The sequence below is a fragment of the Physeter macrocephalus genome, unplaced genomic scaffold (genome assembly GCF_002837175.3).
Source record: "Physeter macrocephalus isolate SW-GA unplaced genomic scaffold, ASM283717v5 random_66, whole genome shotgun sequence".
In the NCBI taxonomy this organism is placed as follows: domain Eukaryota; kingdom Metazoa; phylum Chordata; class Mammalia; order Artiodactyla; family Physeteridae; genus Physeter; species Physeter macrocephalus.
The window spans coordinates 8,974-32,899 of record NW_021145352.1 but is presented as its reverse complement, the minus strand read 5'-3'; the positions used below and the strand labels follow the sequence as shown (position 1 = coordinate 32,899).

At 52.7% G+C, this 23,926-nt stretch overlaps 3 protein-coding genes across 4 annotated transcripts in view; 1 reads left to right on the top strand and 2 right to left on the bottom strand.

Annotated features, from left to right (window-relative positions):
* The window catches only part of KDF1 (keratinocyte differentiation factor 1), a 32,991-nt gene extending 22,182 nt beyond the window's left edge, over nt 1-10,809 (bottom strand). The window contains exons 1-2 of one of the 2 annotated variants that reach the window (XM_055082294.1): nt 1,343-1,550; nt 672-1,216 (exon numbers count right to left, since the gene is read on the bottom strand). The gene's annotated coding sequence lies outside the window, so the exon portion shown is untranslated. Of the gene's footprint in view, nt 1-671; nt 1,217-1,342; nt 1,551-10,759 lie in introns of those variants that run through there. The other variant, XM_055082297.1, reaches the window with a different exon arrangement.
* Nucleotides 10,472-17,190, top strand: TRNP1 (TMF1 regulated nuclear protein 1). Its single transcript, XM_024125271.3, has 2 exons — nt 10,472-11,490; nt 16,406-17,190. The coding sequence occupies exon 1, from the start codon at nt 10,606-10,608 to the stop codon at nt 11,317-11,319; it is 714 nt and encodes a 237-aa protein (XP_023981039.1). The 5' UTR covers nt 10,472-10,605; the 3' UTR covers nt 11,320-11,490; nt 16,406-17,190.
* Nucleotides 17,191-20,277: 3,087 nt separating this feature from the next.
* Nucleotides 20,278-23,926, bottom strand: part of TENT5B (terminal nucleotidyltransferase 5B) — a 7,176-nt gene continuing 3,527 nt past the window's right edge. The window contains exon 2 of the mRNA XM_007120362.3: nt 20,278-22,169. Coding sequence (XP_007120424.1) covers nt 21,147-22,169 — 1,023 coding nt within the window. The 3' untranslated portion in view covers nt 20,278-21,146. The remainder of the gene's footprint in view (nt 22,170-23,926) is intronic.

Genomic DNA, 23,926 nt, shown 5'->3' with positions numbered 1-23,926 from the left:
TTTCTTGTCATTTTTTTTTTTTTTTTTTTTTTTTTTTTTGGTACATGGGTCTCTCACTGTTGTGGCCTCTCCCGTTGCGGAGCACAGGCTCCGGACGCGCAGGCTCAGAGGCCATGGCTCACGGGCCCAGCCGCTCCGCGACATGTGGGATCTTCCCGGACCGGGGCACGAACCCGTGTCCTCTGCGTGGGCAGGCGGATTCTCAACCACTGCGCCACCAGGGAAGCCCTCTTGTCATTTCTGACCTCTGTTAATTCCCTTACTTTGTAGTCAGCTCACTGATGCTTTACAAGAAAAAGTTTAAAAATTTATCCATCATTTTTAAGTGCCATGTATGAGGAAGCATTTCTCTGCTCCCCTCTTCTGCCATTTTGCTGGAAATGGAGCTCTCTTCCTGAGGGTCTATCCCATCTCATTCCATTACCACAGCTCATTATATTCCAGCTTCACTTGCCTCTTTTGTGATCCCCAAATGCGTCAAACTATCCTGCAAAGAATCTTTGCACTTCCTGTTCATTCCACATGGATTGCTTCTCCCTAGCACTTCTAAAACACTCCTTTGCTTTCTTCGTCAATCAGGATTTGTTCAATTATAAGTTCAAATAGCTCAAAATAGCTTAAGAAAAACAGGAGAATCTATTGTCTCACTTAAGTGAAAAGTCCAAGGGTACCTTCAGGTACAGCTGGAATCAGGTGCTCAAGTGATTTCCATGCTCATCAGGTCTCTGTTTCTGGGCTCTCCTGCCAGGCACCAGGCACACACTTCCACTGTGGTGGCAAAATGACCGCCTGCAGCTCCAGGTTTATAGTCTACTTGGTCAACAATTCCTGGGCAAAGAAAGTTTCTCTTTCTCAACAGTTCTAGTAAACTTCCTAGTACTGAGTTTCACTGGCCAGGCCAGGATCATAACCCCATTCCTGGAGATAGGCTGGGGTCAGCCCCACAAGAAGCACGCACTGAGCATATAGGAGAAGTGGTTCCCCCCAAAATATAAAGGCATTGCTATCAAAAGTAGGACAAATAAATGGTGGGAAGACAAAGCCCACAGCTTCCCACTCCAACATCCTAGACTTCTCTATCTAAAGTATATTGCTGGGTTATGCCCTATCACCCTGTTTTCTTCCTTCAAAGTATACATGTAACGCAATCCGAAATGATCTTATTTGTTTTGATTCTTTATGGCCTTTTCTCTTCCTCTGCTCAGAGGGCAGGGACCTCCCTATCACCCTGTTTTCTTCCTTCAAAGTATACATGTAACGCAATCCGAAATGATCTTATTTGTTTTGATTCTTTATGGCCTTTTCTCTTCCTCTGGATTGAGAGTGCTCAGAGGGCAGGGACCTTACTTGTCTTGATCACTGCTATATTTCTAGCACTTAAAAGTGGCTGGTACATAGTAAGTGCTTAATGAAGGCTTGTGCTAGGAATGAGCTTGCTGGACAGCCCATCCTCTCTTGCTTTCTTAAGAATCTCCCATGCGCTTCCCTGGTGGCGCAGTGGTTGACAGTCTGCCTGCTAATGCAGGGGACAGGGGTTCGAGCCCTGGTCTGGGAAGATCCCACATGCCGCGGAGCAGCTGGGCCCGTGAGCCACAACTACTGAGTCTGCGCGTCTGGAGCCTGTGCTCCGCAACGGGAGAGGCCCGCGCACCGCGATGAAGAGTAGACCCCGCTCGCCGCACCTGGAGAAAGCCCTCGCACAGAAACGAAGACCCAACACAGCAAAAATAAAATAAATGAATTAATAAACTCCTACCCCCAACATCTTCTAAAAGAAAAAAGAATCTCCCATGCAGGGACTTCCCTGGCGGTCCAGTGGTTAAGACTCCGTGCTTCCACTGCAGGGGGCATGGGTTCGATCCCTGGTTGGGGATCTAAGATCCTGCAAGCCAGACAGTGCAGCCAAAAAAAAAAAAAAAAAAAAAAGAATCTCCCACGTGAGTTTATTCGTGCAAGGCAGCCACATTTCCCCTTCTACTAGATCAATCCCATCGCATACAAAGGGGCTCCTAGCAGCTCCCATCTTACAGAACCCCTGTTCAACCCCCTTTCTTGCCAGCTACCACCCTATTTCTCTGCTTTTCAAAACAAAGCTTACACAGAAGAATGGTCTGCGCTTGCCATAATTGCTTCCTTAATCTCAATTTATTGCTTGGCACACTTTTCTGTTTCCCCCCTTTATTGACAACCATCCCTGCTCAGGCTCCTTTGCTGGTTCGTTCCCATCATCCTGGCTTCTAAATGTGGTGCCTCAGACTTCTATCCACTTCTCCATCAATGCTTTCTCCCAAGGCCACTCATCTTATCCCACGGCTTCAAGTACCATCTATGGATGACTCCCCAAATTCAAGTCTCTAGCTCTGACTCTCCAGTGCTGACTTCCAGAAGCTTCTGTACACCTGTCTACTTATCATGGATCTCCAACTTGGGTGTTGTGAAATAATAGAAAAAATATGTATATTGGTGTCTGCCCCCAGTTCCTGACACAGAGCTCCTAAACCCCTTGGAATTTCCTGGGTCATGGGAGCATATTCTGTTCTAATGAGGTGACTGTTGGTGGGTTCCTGAATAGCTTCAGGAAGGGAGCTGGTCACCAGAGAGATGAAGCCATGATTAGAAGCGTGGAACTTTCAGCCCCACCCCCACCCCATCTTCTGGGAAGGGCAGAGGGCCTGGAGATTCAGTTAATGATCCATCATGCTCATGTGATGAAGCCTCCATAAAAATCCCCAAAGTACAGGGTGTGGAGAGCTTCTGGGTTGGTGAACATACCCACAGGCTGGGAGGGTGGTGCACCCCAACTCCATGGGACAGAAGCTCCTGTGCTCAGAGATCCCTTCCAGATCTCACCCTACGTATCTCTTCATTTGGCTGTTCATCTGTATCCTTTATAATAAACTGGTAAATGTGTTTCCCTTAATTTTCCAGCTGTTCTGGCAAATTATTGAATCCAAGGAGGGGGTCGTGGGAACCTCTGATTTGTAGGTAAGTCAGACAGAAGTTGTGGGTAACTTGGGGGGAATCTACTACTTGTGATTGGTGTCTGAAGTGAAGGGCAGTCTTGTGGGAATAGGTCCTTAACCTGTGGGGTCTGCGTTAACTCCGGTTAATGTCAGAATCGAATCACATTGAATTGCTGGACACCCAGCTAGGGTTGAAGAATTTGTTGGTGCGTGAAAACACACACACACACACACACACACACACACACACACACACACACACACATTTAATGACCAGAAGTATCAGAAGTGAAGGATTCTGTGAATAGAGGATTGAGAGTAGAGAAGGAAAACAGAAAAGATTTTCCAAAATAGGCATCCGAAACAAAATTCTTTCCAAAGGTTTACCTGTCCTCTATGTGTGTAGACCTTTACTAACTAGTAAAATATATTTTTTCCCTTTCTGTCTTACTTTTTTTTTTTAACTGAGTTTTGCTTTTCTGCATCAGACGGATACAGAGAGCACGATTTTACAAGTCAGACTTTCATTTTCCAGTGCACAGTAACTCAAACCATAACATCTGAATGCTGCTGTGCTAATGTCAATTATTTTAAATAATCTTTCCATGTTTTTTGGGGGGGGGGCTGTGCTGTGCGTGTGGCATGCGAGATCTTAGTTCCCCGACTAGGGATTGAACCCGTGTCCTCTGCAATGGAAGTGTGGAGTCTTAACCACTGGACTGCCAAGGAAGTCCTCTTTCCACCTTTGAAACTGAATGTATACCCCTTGCAAGGTATACTCTTTCTTAGTTAGACTAAAAAATGGGAAGATACAATGGGCTATTACTATAGACTTCTTTTCTTTTTAAAAAATTTTTTTAAATTTAATTTTATTTGTTTATTATTTTGGCTGCGTTGGGTCTTCTTTGCTGTACACGGGCTTTCTCTAGTTGTGGCGAGCGGGGGCTACTCTTCGTTGCGGTGCATGGGCTTCTCATTGCAGTGGCTTCTCTTGTTGTGGAGCACGAGCTCTAGGTGCATGGGCTTCAGTAGTAGTGGCGCGTGGGCTTCAGTAGTTGTGGCGCGTGGGCTTCAGTAGTTGTGGCTTGCGGGCTCTAGAGCGCAGGCTCAGTAGTTGTGGCGCACGGGCTTAGTTGCTCCGCGGCATGTGGGATCTTCCCGGACCAGGGCTTGAACCTGTGTTCCCTGCATTGGCAGGCAGATTCTTAACCACTGTGCCACCAGGGAAGTCCTGACTTCTTTTGTTCTTATTTTTGTAATGAAGCAATTATCATGCAGGGGGAAAAGAAAACAAACCCTCTTGACCTTGATTTCTCTATGAAACCTGTTCCTCCCCTGGTCTTTCCCATCTCAGTCAAGAGTACCACACCTAACGGTACCTCACCCCCACACTAATCATCCACAAGTCCTCTCAGTTCATCTCCAAATAAAATCCAAATCATCTCTCCTCCCACCTCTTGCCATTACTCCTGGCCTGGCCTCCATCCTCTCTCAGCTGGATTACTGCAGTAATCTCCTAACTGGTCTCCCTCATCCGCCTCTTGTTGCCTTTCAGTTCATTCTCTACATGGCTAACAGCATGACCTTTTAGAAACAAATCACATCATGTTGATCCCCACTTAAACCTTTCAAAGGCTTCCCCTGCACTTAGAGTAAAACCCCAAATCCTCACCCTGGCCTCCAGACCCAGCTCCTCTGATCTCAGCTCTCCCCATTTTCTGGCTTACCAGGCACTGAACACACTGATCTTTCTGTCTCAGGACCTTTGCCCATACTATTTTTTCTGCTGGGAAATCTCTCTCCTCAATTCCACATAACTGACTCCTGCTCATCTTTCAGGTTTCAGCTTAAATGTCACCTCTTAAGGAGAAGCCCTCCTTGACTCCCCTTTCTATCATGTAGCCAGATTTTTAAAAAACATTTATTTATTTTACTGTGCCAGGTCTTAGTTGCGGCATGTGGGATCTTTGTTGTGGCACGCGGGATCTTTGTTTTGGCCTGCAGGATCTTCAGTTGAGGCATGCGAACTCTTAGTTGCAGCATGTGAGATCTAGTTCCCAGACCAGGGATTGAACTCGGGCCCCCTGCATTGAGAGTGTGGAGTCTTAGCCATTGGACCACCAGGGAAGTCCCTCATGTTACCAGATTAGACCTTGTTCATGATTTCTAGGGAAGCACTACAGCCTAGTGGTTGAAAACAGGCTCTGGAGGCAGACTGCCTGGGTGTTGAATCCTAGCTTGGCCACTCCTTGACCATGTGGCCTTGGCCGCGTTTACTTAACCACTCTGTCCTTCAGATTCCTTATCTGTAAAATGTGGTGTGTTAATAATATGCCTCAAAGGATAGGTACTCTGTACACTGCACAGAGTAAGCGTTAGGTAAATATTGACAGGTATTTTATTGTTCCTTCATGGCACATTTCTTGGGATTTAATTAGTTTGGTTTCTGAAATGTAAGCTTTGTGGGAACAGGGTTTGTGCTTTTCTTATTTACTGCTGTGCCCCTAGCACCCTGCACAGTGGCTGGTACATGGTATGTGACTAATTACATTGCTGAACGAACGCACAAAGGCAGGCTCGAACTCACCTCTTTTGGATCTTACACTCTAGAGAGCGTGGAATCTAACCTTGTCCTTCTTACCCTTCAACACCTGGCCATTTTAGAGCTGTGACAACTGAGACCCATAAAGGTGGGGTGATTTGAGTAAAGCTTCAAGGGGGAAGGGGTATTGCTCTTTCCAACTTTTCAGAGGGAAGTAAAACTCCCACTTGTCAGAAACGTGATGAAGCACCAAAAGCACGTGGAACCAACGGAGCCCTACGTCCGTTGTGAACACAAGTCACAGCCTTTTATTCTAGGAATAAGAACCAGGGCAAATTTTTCATCACAAGAGAAATTTTAAAAGAAAAGAAAGAAAAAGAAAACCTGTGAGCTCTCTGGTTGGAGTAGCAGGATGGGTTGCAGTGCTGTTGACTGATATGGCTGACACTGCAGTTGTGCCTTCCTGGGAAAGATATCCAGTGCCCTGTCTGAGTTGCTGTCCTCCCCCCACCCAAACATGTTGTTCATGCCACGTTTAGGAATCCAGTGGCCTCATGTGACAAATGTGGGAACAGAGGCTTAGCAAGGAGAAGGGACTTGCTCTAGTCCACATGATGAATTAAACTCAAGTTTTCTCACTTCTAGCCCAAGATTCCTTTAAGCTCTAATTAATATAAAAGCTCTTAATATGAGAATGGAGAGAAAGGGGAGGTGAGGGGGAGGAGAAGTTTGGAAGAAGGAAGAGGTGTTGGATCAGGTGCCCACTGGCGGGCAGGGGCACTGACAGGTATGTGGGGCAACCAGAGACCTTGCGGGGAGGGCAGGGGAGTCTGCTGAGGAAAGAGGAGATGGAGGCTGGGGCCTAGCTGGGTTATTTTCAGAGCTGCTATCTTTGTCTGCATCTGCTAAATTATTAAACTGATATCACATCCTAGAGGGTGCCAGGCCAGGTTGCCAGGAAGAGACTGAAAGGGAGGGGTTGGATCTCTGAGCAGAGGCCTTGAATCTTCTAGGCTGGGATAGAAGTCGACTTTTCAAGCCTTGACCTCCTGCCCCACCCCACTCTCAGCTGATGGAGGGGATCCTGCTTTGGGCCACAGCTGCACTTGCCATTCCCTCCGTAAGGTTCTGTCTCCACCGGCTGCTGTCCTGGAAGGAGAGTGTGTATAATGGACAGGACTCTGAAACCAGGTCCCCCCTGGGCTGCCTCTTCTCTTTCAAGGTGTCTGACTCAGACCACAGAGAGACATGACTAGCTGTGAGACCTTGGACAAATCCTTGATCTTTGTTTGTCTTTGTGCCGTAAGTATTAGTGGTTCCATTCCTCAAGCCCTGAAGTTCACAGAGAAAAAGTGCCTTTCTCAGGGTTGTGCAGCTAGGAAAGAAATGAGCTTCAATTCAAATTCAAGTCTCTCCAATTCCAGATGCCTTTCCTCTCTATTCTTTTTTTTATATTTTAGTATTTTCTCTATTTCCTATCTTTCCTACAAAAGGAATGCATAACTTTGATGAAGATAGGAAAAAAAGAATAATCATGGGCTTCCCTGGTGGCGCAGTGGTTGAGAATCCACCTGCCGATGCAGGGTACACGGGTTCGTGCCCCGGTCCGGGAAGATCCCACATGCCGCAGAGCGGCCCACAACAGTGAGAGGCCCGCGTACCACAAAAAAAAAAAAAAAAAAAAAAATCATTATAGTTTAAAAGTGTATTTTCTAGGGCTTCCCTGGTGGCGCAGTGGTTAAGAATCCGCCTGCCAATGCAGGGCACACGGGTTCGAGCCCTGGTCCGGGAAGATCCCACGTGCCATGGAGCAACTAAGCCTGTGTGCCACAACTACTGAGCCTGCACTCTAGAGCCTGCGAGCCACGATTACTGAGCCCGCATGCCACAACTACTGAAGCCCGCGCACCTAGAGCCCGTGCTCCGCAACAAGAAAAGCCACTGCAATGAGAAGCCTGTGCACCACAACAAAGAGTAGCCCCCGCTCACAGCAACTAGAGAAAGCCCACGTGCAGCAATGAAGACCCAATGCAAATAAAAATAAATAATACATAAATTTGAAAAATAATAATAAATAAAAGTGTATTTCTAATTCCTAATGTTGTGTTTGCCAGGCTGATTGTGCCCTAAGAGGTGTTTGGCTGTGTCCCCTGCCCATTCTTGGGAGCATGGCGCTCAGGGCAATTAAGGAAGCTGGGAAGGAAGCTGGCAGATGCCAAAGCTCTCTCACCTCTGATCCTGTACGTGTGCTGTTCCTACCCTGAATCCTTCTCCCTTCCTGTCCCTCCACCATCTGTGCATCCATCTCACACTTTGATTCATCCTTCAGGTCTCAGTTTAAATATCATCTTCTGCAGGGAACTCTCTCTGATCCCCTCCCCACCCAGCTCAGTGTCTGCTCTGCGTTCGCACAGCCACTGTGTTTCTCCTATCCCAGGAGATACCTCACTGAACTGCAGTCACCTGTGTCCTCCCTAGGCTGTGTGCTCTCTGCGGGCAGGGCCCCATCTGATCACTGCTGTACCTTCAGCAGCCAGCTCAACAGAGAAGGTAATGATCAAATTAGTTGAGTGAGTGAAATAAAGAATGAATGGATAAATGAATGAATGAAGAAGGGAACTTCTCTATTCTCAGCTAGCTCTGTCTACCCTTGTATTATTTTTCAATTCAAACAGATATCGTTTGAGTGGCCTTACGGGGCCAGGCACTCTACCTAACTTCAGGGAATCTCATGCTAAGCAAAACCAGTCTAAGGAGAGACTGTGAAGTAACTAAACTATAAACAAATACATATTTATATATGACTAGTGGGAAATGCCATAGAGGATAGGAACAGGGGACATATCAGAGAACAGCAGGGAGGTGAGCTATGACTTTGGGGTGGGTCACATCTGTGTTTGAATCTTTGGCCACTTATCTGCTGTGTGACCTTGAGTGAGTCTCTTCACTTCTCTGCGCTTTGGTTTCTCATCAGGAACAAAGGCTGCTGGTGCCCCTCCTTTAGGGGTACTGTGGAGAGAGAATGTTCATCTATTCAACAAATACAGGTTGAGTATCTCCTTCTATTCAGAGAAACAACTTGGCCAAGGTAACCAGAAGGGCAGTGTGTGTGGGATTTGAACTCAGATCTGACTGGTTCTCTGGATCTGGCTGATGGTGGGAGGTGGGGGTAAGTCCTAGTCTTGTTCCACTTGGTTCATCCCCAGAAGTTGGGAGCAGTGATCTGCCTGATGCAGGCAAGACACCTGCAGATCTCCCCGCGGTGATGGGGGAGGGATCTTCCGCACAGAGAAAGACACAAAGTTTGATGACACAAAGGAGACGATTCATAGGGATGAACCATTCAGTAGGGCATTCCGTCATCCCCATTGAGCCCCTCTGACTCCCTGAACCCCATCCTCCTCACTGAATTTCCCTTCTTCTCCCTCTGTGAGCCTCTAGCACCAATGCACCCACTAAACCCCTCTCCCCTCACTGAGCCCATCACATTCACTGAGCCCCTCCCTCACTGAGCCCCTCCCCTCGCCCTGCCCTGAGCCTCCGCTACTCCCATCACTCAACACCCTCCCCCTCACTCCCTCCTTCAAAGTCCTCCTCCCTTACCCTTCACTGAGCTTGACGCCTCCTCATGGACCTCACCGTCCTCTCAGAGCCCCTTCTGAGCTGCCTCTCAGGAGCCAAGCTGTCTCGCCCACGAGTCCCAATCACTCAATCTAAGGCACTTAAAAGCACTTAGAGAACATGATGCGGGGGTGGGGCGGGGTGGTGTGGGGGTGGGGTGTGCTCCAAAGTCCTCCTTCTCCTCTACATCAAGCCAGTGCAGAGCCCCCATCAGCCTTCTCTTCAGCCTGGGGCGGTAATCACATTGGCCACACTTTCGGCAGGTCCCCTGAGCCCACGGTCTGCTGCAATTCTTCCTAATTGGTCTCAGCTGGTTTCTGGCCCTCCAGCCCCTGCCACCGCCCAACACAGAACCCTTTCATTTCTGATGGCAGTTTCAAGTGGATGGCAGTGCCATGGTGTCTGGGTCAATGTTTGGAGGGGGTATGGCAAGATCACTTCCGCTGTGGGAAAAATGGCTAGAGCTCAGTTCTATCGTTTTGCCAGTATGGCTAAAGTCCCAGTTAAGCAGGGTCCCCTCAATGACAGTGAGGGGACCCAGGTATCTGAGTTCGCAGAGGGCATGAATGGATGAGCTTGTCCCTTTCGGCGGTCCAGATTGAGCCACGGACCTTGGGCAAGGCTCCACTACACCTTCTGGGTCTGTTTCTCGCTCTGTGTGATAGGTGTGGGGACACCTACTGGGAGGAGCAGACAGGAGCAGGGGCTTGGAAAGAATTTTGCCCACTGAGGGGTGGGGCTCCCCTGGGGGGCCACCAAGATTTGCGAAAGCCTCGCCAAGCTCAGCAGCAGTGCTGAGGTTTGTTCTGCAAGTGAAGGGCTTGCTTGGTGAGGAACCAATACTGCCAGATCCCCACCAGGAGGCCAGTCGCCCCTCTGCGTTAACCTCTCCATGGCCGCAGGGAGATTGGAGAAGGTGGTCCTGGTGAAGTTTGCGGCCCAGGAGACCAGGTAGAGCCGATTCAGCCAAGGGGCAGCGTTTGGTACTGTGCAAGGAGACAAGCCTCCTGAGTTGTGTCTCAGGCTTTCACTGTCACATAGTGTGGCTTCAGGCAAAAGCCTACCACAGGTGGGGACTGGAGTCCATGATTTCTAAGCACCAGCTACTAAAGCTTATGACTCAGGGGCCAGGCCAGAGAAGATGCGGTCCCCTTTCCACCCCAAATTTGGAGGAGGTGGATAGGGACTGGATGCCCTAGCAGAGCAGCCTGGGTCGAAGGACCAGGGACCTGTAGGGTTTGGGCAGTGTCCTGACGGGGCGGGGCAGGGGAGGAGGGTTCAGGGCATGCTAGTCTTTGATTGGCTGTGCTGCCCTTCGCTCCGCCCCATGGTCTATAAGACGCACCCGTGGCTGCCTTGGCGCTAGTGTGGGGGCTGCGGCCGCGTCTCTCTCTGGTTTGAAGCCTCCATCCTTCCCAGCGTGGGCGACGGCCTGTGAGACCCGCGGACCTGCTGCTGCGGACCGCCGGGGGGCGGGGGATGCCGGGCTGCCGCATCAGCGCCTGCGGCCCGGGGGCCCAGGAAGGGTCGGCGGAACCGGGGTCCCCGTCGCCGCCGCCCGGGGAGCGCCTGTTGTTCCCTCAGCCCCCGTCCCCAACTCCGACCTTGACCCCGACCCCGGCTCAGGCCTCACCTCAGCCCGAAGTGGCCCAGGAGTCGGCGGGCTCGGCTGAGGGGCAGGAGCTGCAGCGCTGGCGCCAGGGCGCTAGCGGGGGCGCGGGGCGCACCGGGCCGGCAGGGGGCGCGGGCGGCGGCCCGGGCGCGGCGGCGGCGGCGGCGGCGGCGGCAGCTGCGGCAGGGGGCCGCGCGCTTGAGCTGGCCGAAGCGCGACGGCGACTGCTGGAGGTGGAGGGCCGCCGGCGCCTGGTGTCGGAGCTGGAGAGCCGCGTGCTGCAGCTGCACTGCGTCTTCCTGGCGGCCGAGCTGCGCCTGGCGCACCGCGCCGAAAGCCTGGGCCGCCTGGGCGGCGGAGTGGCGCAGGCCGAGCTCTATCTGGCGGCCCACGGGTCGCGCCTCAAGAAGGGCTCGCGCCGCGGCCGCCGCGGCCGCCCGCCCGCGCTGCTTGCCTCTGCGCTCGGTCTGGGCGGCTGCGTGCCCTGGGGCGCCGGGCGCCTGCGGCGGGGCCACTGCCCCGAGCCCGATTCGCCCTTCCGCCGGAGCCCGCCCCGCGGCCCCGCCTCCCCCCAGCGCTGACCTCCGCGCCCGGACCTCTGGCCACCCCGACAGGCCATCGCCGAGGTGCCGACCGACGGATTGTGGACGCCGGCTGGATGGACGGCGTCACCGACGCGGATAGACAGATTGCCCGACCCCAGGAGGAGACAGTCGGGGGGCCGAGGGCCCAGTAAAGAAGGCTAAACTGAGGTGCGGTCTTAGCGGCTGGTGCATCCGTGGGGCGGGGTGGGGCGGTGCAAGGCTCCAGACCTCCTTCCCTAGGACTTCTGGAGTCCGCTGGGTCCTTAATAAAGCTGTCCACTTTCTGTTGCCGGCACTCCCAGACCTCCTGCGGAATGAGGTAGTAGCACCAGGTCCCCATTATAGAGTTGGACAAATGGAGGCTGCTCAGATCCCAGAAGGGGTTTGCCAGCAAACTTTTACCCGTTGGAGCCTCCTGCACTGACGCAGCACCCCACCCTCACCTTCCACCAGCGCTGCATTTCCTGGGTCCCTTGGGGCTGTAAGAAGAGTCTTGCCCTTGAGGCTGCTGCTTTCTGGCACTACCCTTCGGGAGGCCAGAATAATGAGGCCACAGGATGGGGTGGGGGCTGGCACAGCGATGTACCTCTGAGTTCTCCTCTCCTAAGCCCTTGTTTCCCATTCGGGAAGATGGAATCCCAGAGAGGCTACGGATTTGCTCCCATCATACTTATACTTAGGACCTTCCACTTCTAGGAGACAGGTCTTTTCTTAGGCCCTCATGCAGCTTCGCTAAGAGTACAGTCTGACTCAGATGACCAAGGTGGGGTGTTTGGTGACTGCCTGAAGCTTTGCCGGCTCTCCTAGGGGCTCCCTCCCAACCTGTCACTAAGATGGCTCTGCCAGGGATGGAGCCAGGTGACATCCTTTAACAGGCCTCAGCGGGGCAGGTATGTCATTGGCTTCTAGATTCTAGAAAGTGGGGCCTTAAAGGGCCAGACCTGAAATGAGATCTGCTTCTCTTCCTTTCCACATGCCCTTCAGGCACCCCATTCCCCTGCCCCACTCAGCTATGAATAGCCTGGCTGCTGCTTTGCTGCTCACTGGCTGAGGTGACTGCAGCCTCACTTATCAGTCTGTGATGTGGGTATCTTCACCTCTTGGAAGGGTTGTAGTGAGGTTAACACAGGGCAGAGGTCTGTCTTTTCCCATAATCACGGAAGAATGTTTTATTCTCTTATATCACACCTAGAAACAGGCACTGCTTTTGCTGACAGAGCTTAGGAGCTGATTTAAAGTCCTCATTTTATGGAGTGAAGGTCAGCTAGGGACAGAACTAGGTCCTAGACCTGTGTGTGTCCTTCTCGCAGTATCTCTCCGCTGTCCAGGGTCAGGGGCTAGATAGAACTGGTGTCAGCTTGTCTGCCGTGTGACCTAGAACAACTCTGCCCTCTCTTTGGGCCAGTTTCCTCAGTCCCTCTCTGAATGTAGCTGTCCCTCCTCATGTCAGGGCTTAGGAAAGGGGAGAAGGGTGTAGAATGAGATAATTAAGAGTCACAGGAATCTGGTGTAATCCCAGAGTCCTCAGGGTCAGGTGCACTGCTCTGAAAGGCAGAGACCCAGGGGTCCTCACCTGTCCCTCCCCCAACTAGCTCTTCCTCTTCCTAGACCAAACTTTTTGCCTGGTTTCTCAGCTAACAGCCAGGACTTCCTGAACCCATTCTTAGCTGGGAAGGGAAGTCCAGGAGGAGGTCTGAGACTCTGAGAGCTTGTGGACTGGGAGAGCAGTGAGGGGCCCTGGCATCCTCTGGCCTCCCCAGAGAGAGAGGACCTTCCAAAGCTACTTGGGTCATTTGGGGTCTAGAGGCCCCAAAAGGACAAGGACTCCCTGGAGGTGACACAGTGAGGAGCTCAGGCTTCAGCGCTGGGCTGCAGCCAGGACTGTTTGTTTTCTGGGTTGCATGGGAGAGGGACACTTGGTCCAGAGAAGCTTTTAGCTAATGGTGTAAAGTGCTCTGTGTCACCACAATTTTGCCTTTCTCTGGGATTTATTGGTAATCAACTTTGTCCTGATTTTTGGGGGTGAGGGGCGGAGCGGGTAGGGAATTAGAGATGGCTCTTGCTGGAGAAAGTGGTATATGTAGGAAATGGAGATTGGTCCTAGTGTCACAGGCAGCTCTGTCCCCTCCCTCCACTTCCAGATGTCCCACGTTTCTCACTAAGGGCCTCGGCCAGGGCACACAGTGTTCAGTGACTTGAACCCCAGCTCTTGGTTCAGTGCTCTGTCCACTACTCCTCAGGCAATTAATAAAAGTCACCTTCCCACCACTGTCTGGCCCACCTCTAGAAGGCTTCATATTCTCCTCAATCAACAAACATTGATCTCTGCTCAGTCCAGGGGCTCAAGAAGCAGCACTGAATCAGAGGGTCTCTGTTTTCAAGGACTTATGTCTCTCAGCCCTCTTCTAGGCAGCCTGCCCTGGCAATGTTGGAGGGCTGTTTTTAGGCCTTCACAAGTAACTATAGCCCCTGGTTATATACTGCATCCCCACCCTGCCTCACTTCCTGAACACTTTCTAGATGGCCCAGCATTCTAGCCCTGGGGACTGGACTGAGTACAGGGGATCGTGAGGGATCTGTGCCCTGAGGACATTAATTGCCACCAGTGAATCTGGAATGTCAGCTGAGGGAAGTGAGGGGCTGGAAGACCAGTTCAGGGTTTTAGTCGGGCCCTGCCCCTCCCCTGGATGAGCCCTTTCGCTCTCTTGGCTTGTCCCTGACAAGTGAGGCGCCTCTGGGCGGCGCCACCAGAGGGCAGTGTGGGCTGCTTCTCCGGGCGTGCGGGCAAGGCCTGGAGCAGGCTCGGAACCCACAGTGTCCCCGCCTCCAGCCAGCCTCTTCCCTTGTTGCCCAGGCTTCTCAGGCTTTGAGCTTTAAAGGTCTGGCAGAATGTGCGGGTACTGGTGGTCACTTAGAGAAGGGGCGGGCCTCTGACCTCAGAGGGAAGGTCCATCAGGAAAGACTTTCCTGGAGAGAGAGGTTGCCCCTGTTGGCCGTCACCGTCTGAGTGAAAGCCCAGAGTAGTTTCACTCCTCCCAGATCTGTTACACTGATAACTGATCAGAACACTCCATCCTGCCGCTGCCCCCGCCGCCACCTGGGAATCAAGGTGGCTTCCTAGAGATTAGGCTGAAGCGACAATTCACAGCTAAAGTGCTCCAGGTCTGCAGTGGGCAGTCTCTAGGAGGCTCCCTTCCCCTAACAGCCAGGTCCCTGGAGAAAAACCCAGGGTCCCAGTCTTCTCTGAGCTGAAGGAGAAGCAGAGCCTTTACCTCCTCCCCTGCTTTACAGCCAGCACGGGAGGAGGTATCTGGGAAAGCTGGGAGATCCCCAGCCTATTTCTTCCCACATTAGACCTTGACCGCACGCTGGCTAGGAGTGATGGGGGAAGGGACTCCTTGGTTGTGGCATAATGTATTAACCACCACCTCTATGCCAGGCCCTATGCTAAGCACTTTACACCCACTATCTCTTTCAGTCCTCCCAGCTACTCTGCAAAGTAGGAGTTAGCCCCATTTCCATAGATAAGGAAACTGAGGGTCAGGGGGGGCAGGTGACTTGCCCAAGGACATAGAACCTCTAAGTGGGGGACACCTTAAACATTAGGCTATGTGGCTTTTCATTTGTCAGGTTAATGAGGGCTCCATTTATCAGGCTAATGAGGGTTTCTTTTTTTGTTGTTTTCTTTTTATATTTATTTTTTAAATTAATTAATTTATTTATTTTTCGGTACACGGGCCTCTCACTGTTGTGGCCTCTCCCGTTGCGGAGCGCAGGCTCTGGACGCACAGGCCCAGTGGCCATGGCTCACGGGCCCAGCTGCTCCGCAGCATGTGGGATCTTCCCGGACCGGGGCACGAACCCGTGTCCCCTGCATCGGCAGGTGGACTCCCAACCACTGCACCACCAGGGAAGCCCTAATGAGGGTTTCTGAACTCTCACCCTTTGAGTCTGGGTACAGTGAACCCTGGTCCTTGGTTCTGGGGAGGGATGTGATCAGACTTTGGAAGGGTGGCAGAAGGTGGCATCTTCTGCCACCTCTCCAAGGTCTGGGCAGACCCCCAGAGGCTGGCTCACCTGCTTGGTTGTCTGGGCTTTGGGGGGTAAGTCAGGCTGAGTCAGCACACCTGGCTTCAGGCAAGGGCAGGCCAAGGATGCTCAGGGCCTGGGCTTGCCTTGGAGGCTGCCTCCTTTCCCTGCATATGTGGGCTGGCGTGTTTGGTGCCAAGGAGAGCAAAGAGCCTGGGATGGCAGAGGAAGAGGGTGACAGGCTCCATGGTGGAGCAGAAAGTGTCCCGTCTTAGAACTAGACAGACCTGGGATTTAGTCCTGACCTGGAGCTTCTCACCTGGGAGACCTTGGGCAAATGACTTCCCTTCTCTGAGCCAGTTTCGTGTGTGTGTGTGTGTGTGTGTGTGTGTGTGTTTTATGGGGAGTTAGGGAGGAGATAATTTCTGAGTATTAAATGAGACCTGGAGCTTCTCACCTGGGAGACCTTGGGCAAATGACTTCCCTTCTCTGAGCCAGTTTCGTGTGTGTGTGTGTGTGTGTGTGTGTTTTATGGGGAGTTAGGGAGGAGATAATTTCTGAGTATTAAATGAGAGGTCACACTAAGTGCCTAGCACATAGAGGAGGTCTGTAAATGTTCGGTGGAGCCAACCTACCTAGCCCAGGAGAAGCTGCCAGGACAGAGCCCCCAGGCAGTGTGAGCCTTTGCATCTCCAGAGCATCGCCATATCAGGCATCCCTGGAACAGTCCCCCTTCTCCCCCCCATGACAGTCCCTGAGGAACTCCATAAGGGAAGAGGTGGAGGAGGGGGCAGGCTTTTTATCCCAGGAACATTCCATTCCAGCTGCTCAGACCAGCGGGGATCCCAGCCAAGGACAGAGGCCCAAGGGAGCTCACCCCAGGAGCCCCCACCCCTTCCAGGGCGGGAGCGAGTGGAGCCTGATTCCAAAATATTGCCCCTGCACCTTCTCTCCACAGTGGCCCCTCTAAAGGAAGTAGATGTCGAAGGGTTTGCGTGGGGCTGGGTGGCTATGGGAGAGAGACAGTTAAAGCTCTTGAAATTATTCTTTCCAGCTCCTCAGAGCCTCGACTCTGGATCTGACTCCTGGACTCTGCTCCTTCCCTGGGCACCTCCTTCAGGAAGACTCCTCTCATTGACCCTACACAAGCATGGCACCCTCCTCACTTCACAGGAGCCCTTCACTTCACAGTGGCAAGGGGCTGGATTCTGGGGAAGTTGCCGATACTATGAATTTCTCTATATATGCTGCATTTGACTTTGGCTTACACTGTACGACTGAAGATGTTACGACAAGTCTTTGAGACTCAGCAGTCAGATTATTTAAGAGGGCAGCAAAGCTTTCCAACGTGGAAGTGAAAAGGATCTCTTTTTAAAATGTCATCATTCTTAAACAAGTCACAGTGCAGCTGGGGTCCCCATTTTGGTAGATGCTGTTGCTTCTCAGTCTAACAGCACCAGGAGGCCTGTTTGAGGGGAAACATTGCTCTGAGCAATCCCTCAGTTCCCCTCATTCACGTGTCCTCTGCAGGTGGGCACGTGCCTGTGGCCCCTCAGAAAGGTAATGGGCTGCTGGCTCCCGGGGGACACACCTCTTTCTCAGGAAGAGGTGTTGGCAACATAATTCTAAGTTTTAAATGAAAAAAGGGAGCACATTTATTCACATATCCTGGTGGCAGAGGGAAGGGGGCCACACTGACTCACACATAATCCAGAACTTGTAGAGTTCCCCAAAATGAACGCATATAGAGTCAGTTGCTTGATGTATACATTCAGGAAGAATAAATCTCAGTGACTCGAGACAAGCACGTGTGGTTTTGAGGTTTACTCTGTGAGTGGCGTTGCCGCCTCTCCTTTTTGTGTGTCTGTCACGGCTCTTTAAGTTGGCAGTTCCTTGAGCAGCTTCTGTTTAGTTTCGTTTGGCAATCTGGGCCTGCTTCCTGATTTGTAGACTGACTTCTCCCTTGACCTGGCTCAAAGTTGACCCTCTTTATGGAGTCTTCCCCAAATAAGGATGTGTTGAGGAAACTAGGGGATGGAATGCACGTATGAGACTGTGTGACACGAAGGGATGCGGGCGCGTTTGCGATAACACGGCAGCGTGGTGATCCGTGGAGGATTGTGCGCGACCGTGCTGGTGAATGGATGGAACTGTCTGTCACTCAGGCTCCCAGCAGGAGACACAGCACACTCAAACTGGGCAGAGACTTAAAAAGGGACTATTTCCAAAGATGGGGGCTGGGCTTAAGAAACTAACAAGGTATATGCAGCTCTCCAGGGCTAGCAACTGGGAGAAGCCATTACAACTCCTGGGCCTGAAGGGGTAAGAGAGGAGAGGGGAGGGGAGGGGAGGGGAGGGCACACGGACCCAGAGAGTGCAGCTGTGTGGAGAGGGCCCCCCGACAGGAGCAGTGGTCTTTGGTTGAGAGATGTAGGCAACCACGGTGACCTGATGGGAAGGGAGCAGGGGGAATAAACACCTTATTCTCCTCCTCCCTCCAGTATCTCCTGCTGGGGACTCTCATTGGCTGAACCCAACAGAGAGGTAGGGAACAAGGGGGCCATTGATGCACAGTCCGTAGAGGTCAGCCTCCCAAGGGCACAGAGCCTGAAGAAGGGTGGAGACCGGGACTGGAAGGGCCGACATATCATGCAACTGCCCGAGGGCATTATCTTCCATTCCCTAAAGTTCACTGCAAGGCTTTTTCCCCCTCTGGAGCTCCCCCCACCCACCATGGGTCACAGGGGGAGAGTGGACTGTTGCTTGGAGAGCACTGTGGGGTTGGGGATGGGGGATGGGTCTTTACTCCCTCAGCCTTCCCCTCTCTGGCTCTGATTCCCAGTTCTTGATTCCTTCCTGTCCTGGCATCTTAGATGGCTGCAGGAACTGTCCATGAGAGAACAATGCCAACCACTGAGTCAGTGTTTTTTTCACACCCAGAAACACTACACCTCTCCCAAACACACCCCCGGGCACACCTGCTGCCACAGGGGCCTCTGACATAGTCACCACAAGCCATGGCTGGTGTCACAGTTGCATTAAGAAAATGTACAAACTTGGCAAACAGTAATGCAAACTTTTTCTGTCACATGTATGTACAGGAGACATACTGTCACGCTCATCCATGTGAAATCAGAGTGTAGGGGTAGGATGGTGCAGGGGTTAACAGCAATGGCTCTGGGGGCAGACGAACCTCTTTGACCTCTCTGGCATCAGTTTCCTTGTCTGTAAAATGGAAATTCTTGCTCTTCTCTCGTGGAGATGTTGGGAGGGTGCACTGAGGGTGTGGTCGGGGAGAACTTAGCAAAGTGATAGCTGTTTGTGGGAAACTCCTGTCTCCCACGTCTCATGGGGAACGCGCGCACCTGCACAAGGTCAGCAGAACACCATCAGGCGCGTGTGCCCTTCCCCAGACATACCTGCCAGGAGCATGTGTACGTTGACAAGTCCCCTCCGCCCAGAATTCTTTTCCCCAGACATCTGCATGGCTTGCTTCACACTGTCTTTAAGTCTTTGTCCAATCAAATGTCACCCTTTAAAGGAGGTTCACCCTTTTTAAAATTGCAAACCCAGCACTTCCAATCCCTTACCTTGCTATGTATATTTTTAGGCATTGCTGACCTTCTAAGACTATATAATTTAGTTTCTTTTCTTTCTACCCCATTAGAATGTAATCCTCACAAGGGTAGGGATCTTGTCCTTTGTTTGCTGATGTGTTCCCACCCCTGGAGGGGTGGCTGGCACACGTGGGCTGAATCCAGTGCACACATGCGTGTGCCGTGGGTTTCTGGCTCTCTCCCCTCTGAAACGAGCATGTCCAGGTGAACCCCACTCCCCACCCCAACAAGCTAAGCCTGTGTGCTCACATTGTGAGCATTCCCCTCATGCCCAAAGCAGGAGCTGGGACGAATTTAGTCCCCCCATCCCAGGACCCTAGTTGGGTCGGCACGGCCAGCGTGGGGTGGGAGGCTGCTTCCAGTCACCAAGCAAAGAAAGCCTTTCCACTCCTCCTTCCAGCCATCTGAGCCCAGCAGGGACCCAGTGAACAGGCGAGATGGCTGGACTCACCCAGCTGACCAGGGGCCTCCTCTGCGGCCTTGTTTTTTCCACCCTGGCTGGAACCATCAAAGCCAGCACTTCAGAGGCCACTAACGAGGCTGAATATGTTAAGGACTTTGCAATCCTTGGATCAAAGAGGCTGGGCAAACAGTGGGCAGCATCCAGGCCTGTGACTGGCTGATGCCCTGAGGCATCAGCCTCCCTGAGAGCTTATGGCTGGCAGCTGGCACTCACTCCCAGACAGCCAGGCATGGCCCCAGCTGCATTTGGAAAGGAGAGTCCCTGCCCCTCTAGGGGACCTGCTTAGAGCAAGCCAGAGTGTGTCCATCAGCAGTAGGGGGTGAGAGAGGAAGCTGGAGGATTGAGGGAGCCTTTCCCAGCAGGGAAGCCAAGCCTCAGCTCTGGCTCTGCGGGCCCTAGAAGCCCCCCAGTCCCAGCTGCCACCACTAGGCGGGGGTCTCCAGTCCAGACTCACCCTCCTTGCTCTCCACCTGCTTCCTGGGAAGGGTTAGGGAAGGGTGAGCAGGGCTGGGGTCAAGCAGCCCTGAGCACTGGAGTGTGAGGCCAGGTCCAGGGTCCTTAGGACTCCAGGTAGGAAACAGTGAAATATTTGCTCTCTAGCAAGAGACTTGCTGAGGTGATGTCCAGGGGCAAGTCAAACCTGTGTGGACAGGGGCTCCTAGGACAGTTGCCAAGCTGGGCTGGTGTTGGGGGAAGGAGGAACATTCCCCAGCTACAGCCCAGGACTCAGACCCTGCCCTCCAAATGTCCCCTCCCATAATACAAGCCAGACTCAGGCTGGGGGAAGCAGCCACAGATCCCACAGACTGTGGAAGGTCCTTCTCCCAGGAAAAGCATGGTACTAGGTTCAGTGTAGACAATCTTTATTGGCAGGTGTTAAGAGTGCTAAATAGTAGCAAATACAGAGGGATGGGAAGGGAAGTGGGGCGTGCCTCTCCTCCCCCATGTAAGGACCCTGTAACCAGGCCAGTGGGGTGGGAGCACTTGACTGTGGCTACTTTGGACCCAGCACCCTCTGGAGAACAAGCTCCCAGGCAGGAGGGCTCCTCAGGACATGGGGGAAGGGAGCTGTACCCCGGCAGGGGCCGGGGCTGTGTCCCACCCCAGGCTGCTTAGTTCCTGTCCACCGCACACCTCAACCGACAGCTTGGGGTAGGGGTGTTAGGGGACTGAGCTAAACCTATCCCTTTCCAAACCTAGGTATCTGCCTCATGTCTCAGTTTCCCTCCTCCTAGTTAGTGGCCCAGCCCGAGTGAGTAGTTCCCATAACATACCATATTTTAGTCACTGTGTGGGCTGCAGGCCCTCGGAGGCTGCTGGTTTCACTGTGGGCTGGCCCTACCCAAAAAAGACCCTTTCTAGGCCACAGAAATCAACCTGAGATGATAGGCATTGAAGCTACCATCCCAAACATTCTTTGTCTCCTGAAGGCAATTGACCCCCAAGACGAATTTCCCCTGCACCCCACAATCATGCTGGTCCAAAAGTGTAGTGCAAATAACCTAAAGGTCCATTTACCAAGAACCTAAGCTTGGCCTTCAGCCCACGGGGGCTTCACTTGGGGGAGGAGTCTGGTCTGTTCAGTTTAAGGCCCAACCCTGCAGCAGTGCTGGGCTACCTGGCACGGGCTGCCTGTCTCTGGTCATGTTCTCCATGCACTTCTGGAGGCCCCACTCCACCTGCAGAGGCCTAGTCCTTTCTGGCCAGGGTCTGAGTCAGTTGCAAGGCAGCCAGGTGGGATAGGAGGCGTGGGCCCGGGACAGCAGAGGCTGCACGGGGGTCACGTAGTAATTGACAGTGGCGGGCAGGACCCCATCAGGGACTGGGGAGCGCCAGGCCAGGGAGGCTGCAGCCACCGGGCCCTGCTCGGCCAGCGCCTGGAGCGCCAGCGTGGCGATGAGGTCCAGCGTCTGGCGGCGCTCGTGGCTCATGAGGCACACTGTGCTCTCGTTGACCACCCGGTGCAGCGTCACCAGGCAGGCGTAGCGGCGCGCCGAGTCGGCCCCGCTGAAGTGGGCCTCGAGGTAGCGCTCCAGCATGCGCTGCTGCTCCGCCAGGTCCGGGAAGTCGATGAAGAAGCGGGAGCACATGTAGCGCTGCAGGGCGCTCACATCGGTGCTGGGCCGCGGCCGTAAGCCCCGCACCAGCAGGTGGCAGTACTTGAGGAGGCCGCCCCCTCGGATCTCTTCGGGACTGCGTGTGGCGATGACACGGTGCCGCAGGTGGTCCAGGGCCTCGGCGAAGTCCCCGTACAGGCTCTCGCCTGTCACCGTGGGGTGGAAGGCCTCGGACATGGGCGTGGAGGAGCACTGGCTGAAGAGCAGCAGGGAGTCCAGGAGGATCTGGAAGGAGTCTACGCTAAACTCGAATTGGCGCCTGACCGAATCCACAAACTTGAGCTCCACATTCTTACCGCTCTTGTTGGACAACGAGATGAGGCTCCAGCGGTCCGTGTCTGTGCACACTTTCACCAGCTTCTGCACATAAGCCTCCTTAAGTGTTAGGGGTGTGATCTTGGCCCGGCTCACGCCGGCTGGCAGGAAGTCCAGCAGGCAGGCCAGCACCACCTCTTTGGTCAGCTGGAAAGACGCCTCGCTGTGCAGGTCCACGCGGAACACCAGGTCCAGGTCCTTGTAGCCCAGGCCACTCTCGGGGTGCAGCACGTGGCTGGCGGCCGAGCCGTGCAGCCGCACACCGTGCACGCGCAGTCCCTGCTCCTCCAGGCTGTTGCGGACAACCTGCAGAGGGGATAGCAGGAGGGAGAGGTATCAGCGACCTGGGCCCCTGGGGTCCGCTATGGGCTTCCACGTAATAATCACAGCGACATCAACCACTGTTGACCACTTATCAGCTGTTGTGCCTTTGGAAAATCATTTAATTCTCTAAGCCTAAGCCTCTATTTCCTAATCTAGAGAGTGGCCCGTTTGGAGGAATGACTCAGCAATAATGATAGCACATACGCGCATAGAATTTACTAAATGCCAGGTCCTGATCTAAGCACTTTATACATTAGGATATAAACTCACGTAAATCTTACAGTGACTCTGTGAGGTGGGTATTATTACTCCCACTCTACAGATGGGGAAATGGAAGCACAGAGGGGCCAAGTAACTTGCCCAAAGTCACACAGCTGGTGAATGCAGAGCTGGGAACTAAACTCAGAGTTCATGTCTTAACCAGTATGCAATTCCACCTCTCTAAAACTGCAAGTAAAACACTTCGTTTTGTGCCAGACATGATGCAAACTGCTCAAATGTGTTGGGAATGTAATTGGCCGTTCACATGCATTACTACATTAATGCTCACAATAATCCTGTTTGAGTATTATTACTCCAATTTACAGATGGGGGACCTGAGGCACAGAGAGGTCATGTCCAAAGTCAGAGAGTAGTTGGGCTGAGACTAGAACACAGGACAGTTGGATTCTCAAGTCCATGCGTGCTCTTTTGACTATGACACATTCATTTATCTTTACAAGGACACAGTGAGGTAAATATTAGACTAATTTTACAGATAAGGAAACTGAGGCTTATAGTGGTAAAACACTTAAGGCTCAGAGAGGAAGCCATTCAAAAACGGCAGGGCTGGAAGTTGAAACCCAAACTCTTTCTGCTGTTGGGTGAGGGGATGGGTCAAAATTCCTGGACCCGGACATTCAGTTTTCTCAGCAGCCCAGAGTACTTCACACACCAAAAGTGACCAGGCAGCATTCCTACCCTGAGCGATTCTGCAACTCCGCCTGGCTGCCAAGTCAGCTCCAGACCCGGGGCTGCTCTTCTGGCCTCCCAGGGAATTACTACAAAGAATGCCCGTAAGTGCTGAGGAGGCAAGCTGCAGTGGGGCAATCTGAGGCGGGCGGCTCCCTCCAGAAAGCTTCCAGGAGGAGGACCCTGACTAGGGGAAGGTATTATCATGGCTATGGCGGGGAAACATCTGGCCATCAGGGACCTGCGGGGCCAGGCAGCTGGGGCAGGGGAAGGGAATATTGGCTCGGCACCTATTGGGTGCCAGGCATCGGACCTTCTTACCAGAATCTATGGGGAATAGATCTTTAAAATCTCCAAGTTATATATGGGGAAACTGAGGAGTGAAGTTACCTGCCCAAGATCACCCAGAGGTGATACAGGTATGGCTGACTCCAAAGCCTATCTTCTTTCTACCACATTACCAACCCAGGGTTTGGAAGGAGCGGAGGCCAGAAAGTAGGGTTCTAATCCTCTCTCCCTTTCAAAATTTCCAAGTGAGGGCAACCCTCCAATCACTGAAGCCCAGGGCCAGAGTAGCTAGGGAGCAGGAGGGTGGGGGTTGGGGAAGCCTGGCCAGGCAGACGGGGGAGGCTGCAAGTAAGGGGCCAGTTGTTGCAGTCCAGCCCGTGGGGCTTCTTTTTTTTTTTTACTTACTTTTTTTTGTTTTTTTTTTTTTTTTTTTGGTGTTACGCGGGCCTCTCACTGTCGTGGCCTCTCCCGTTGCGGAGCACAGGCTCCGGACGCACAGG

Coding starts and splice junctions, on each gene's coding strand:
- TRNP1 (XM_024125271.3), top strand. CDS start 10,606: ATGCCGGGCTGCCGCATCAGCGCCTGCGGCCCGGGGGCCCAGGAAGGG.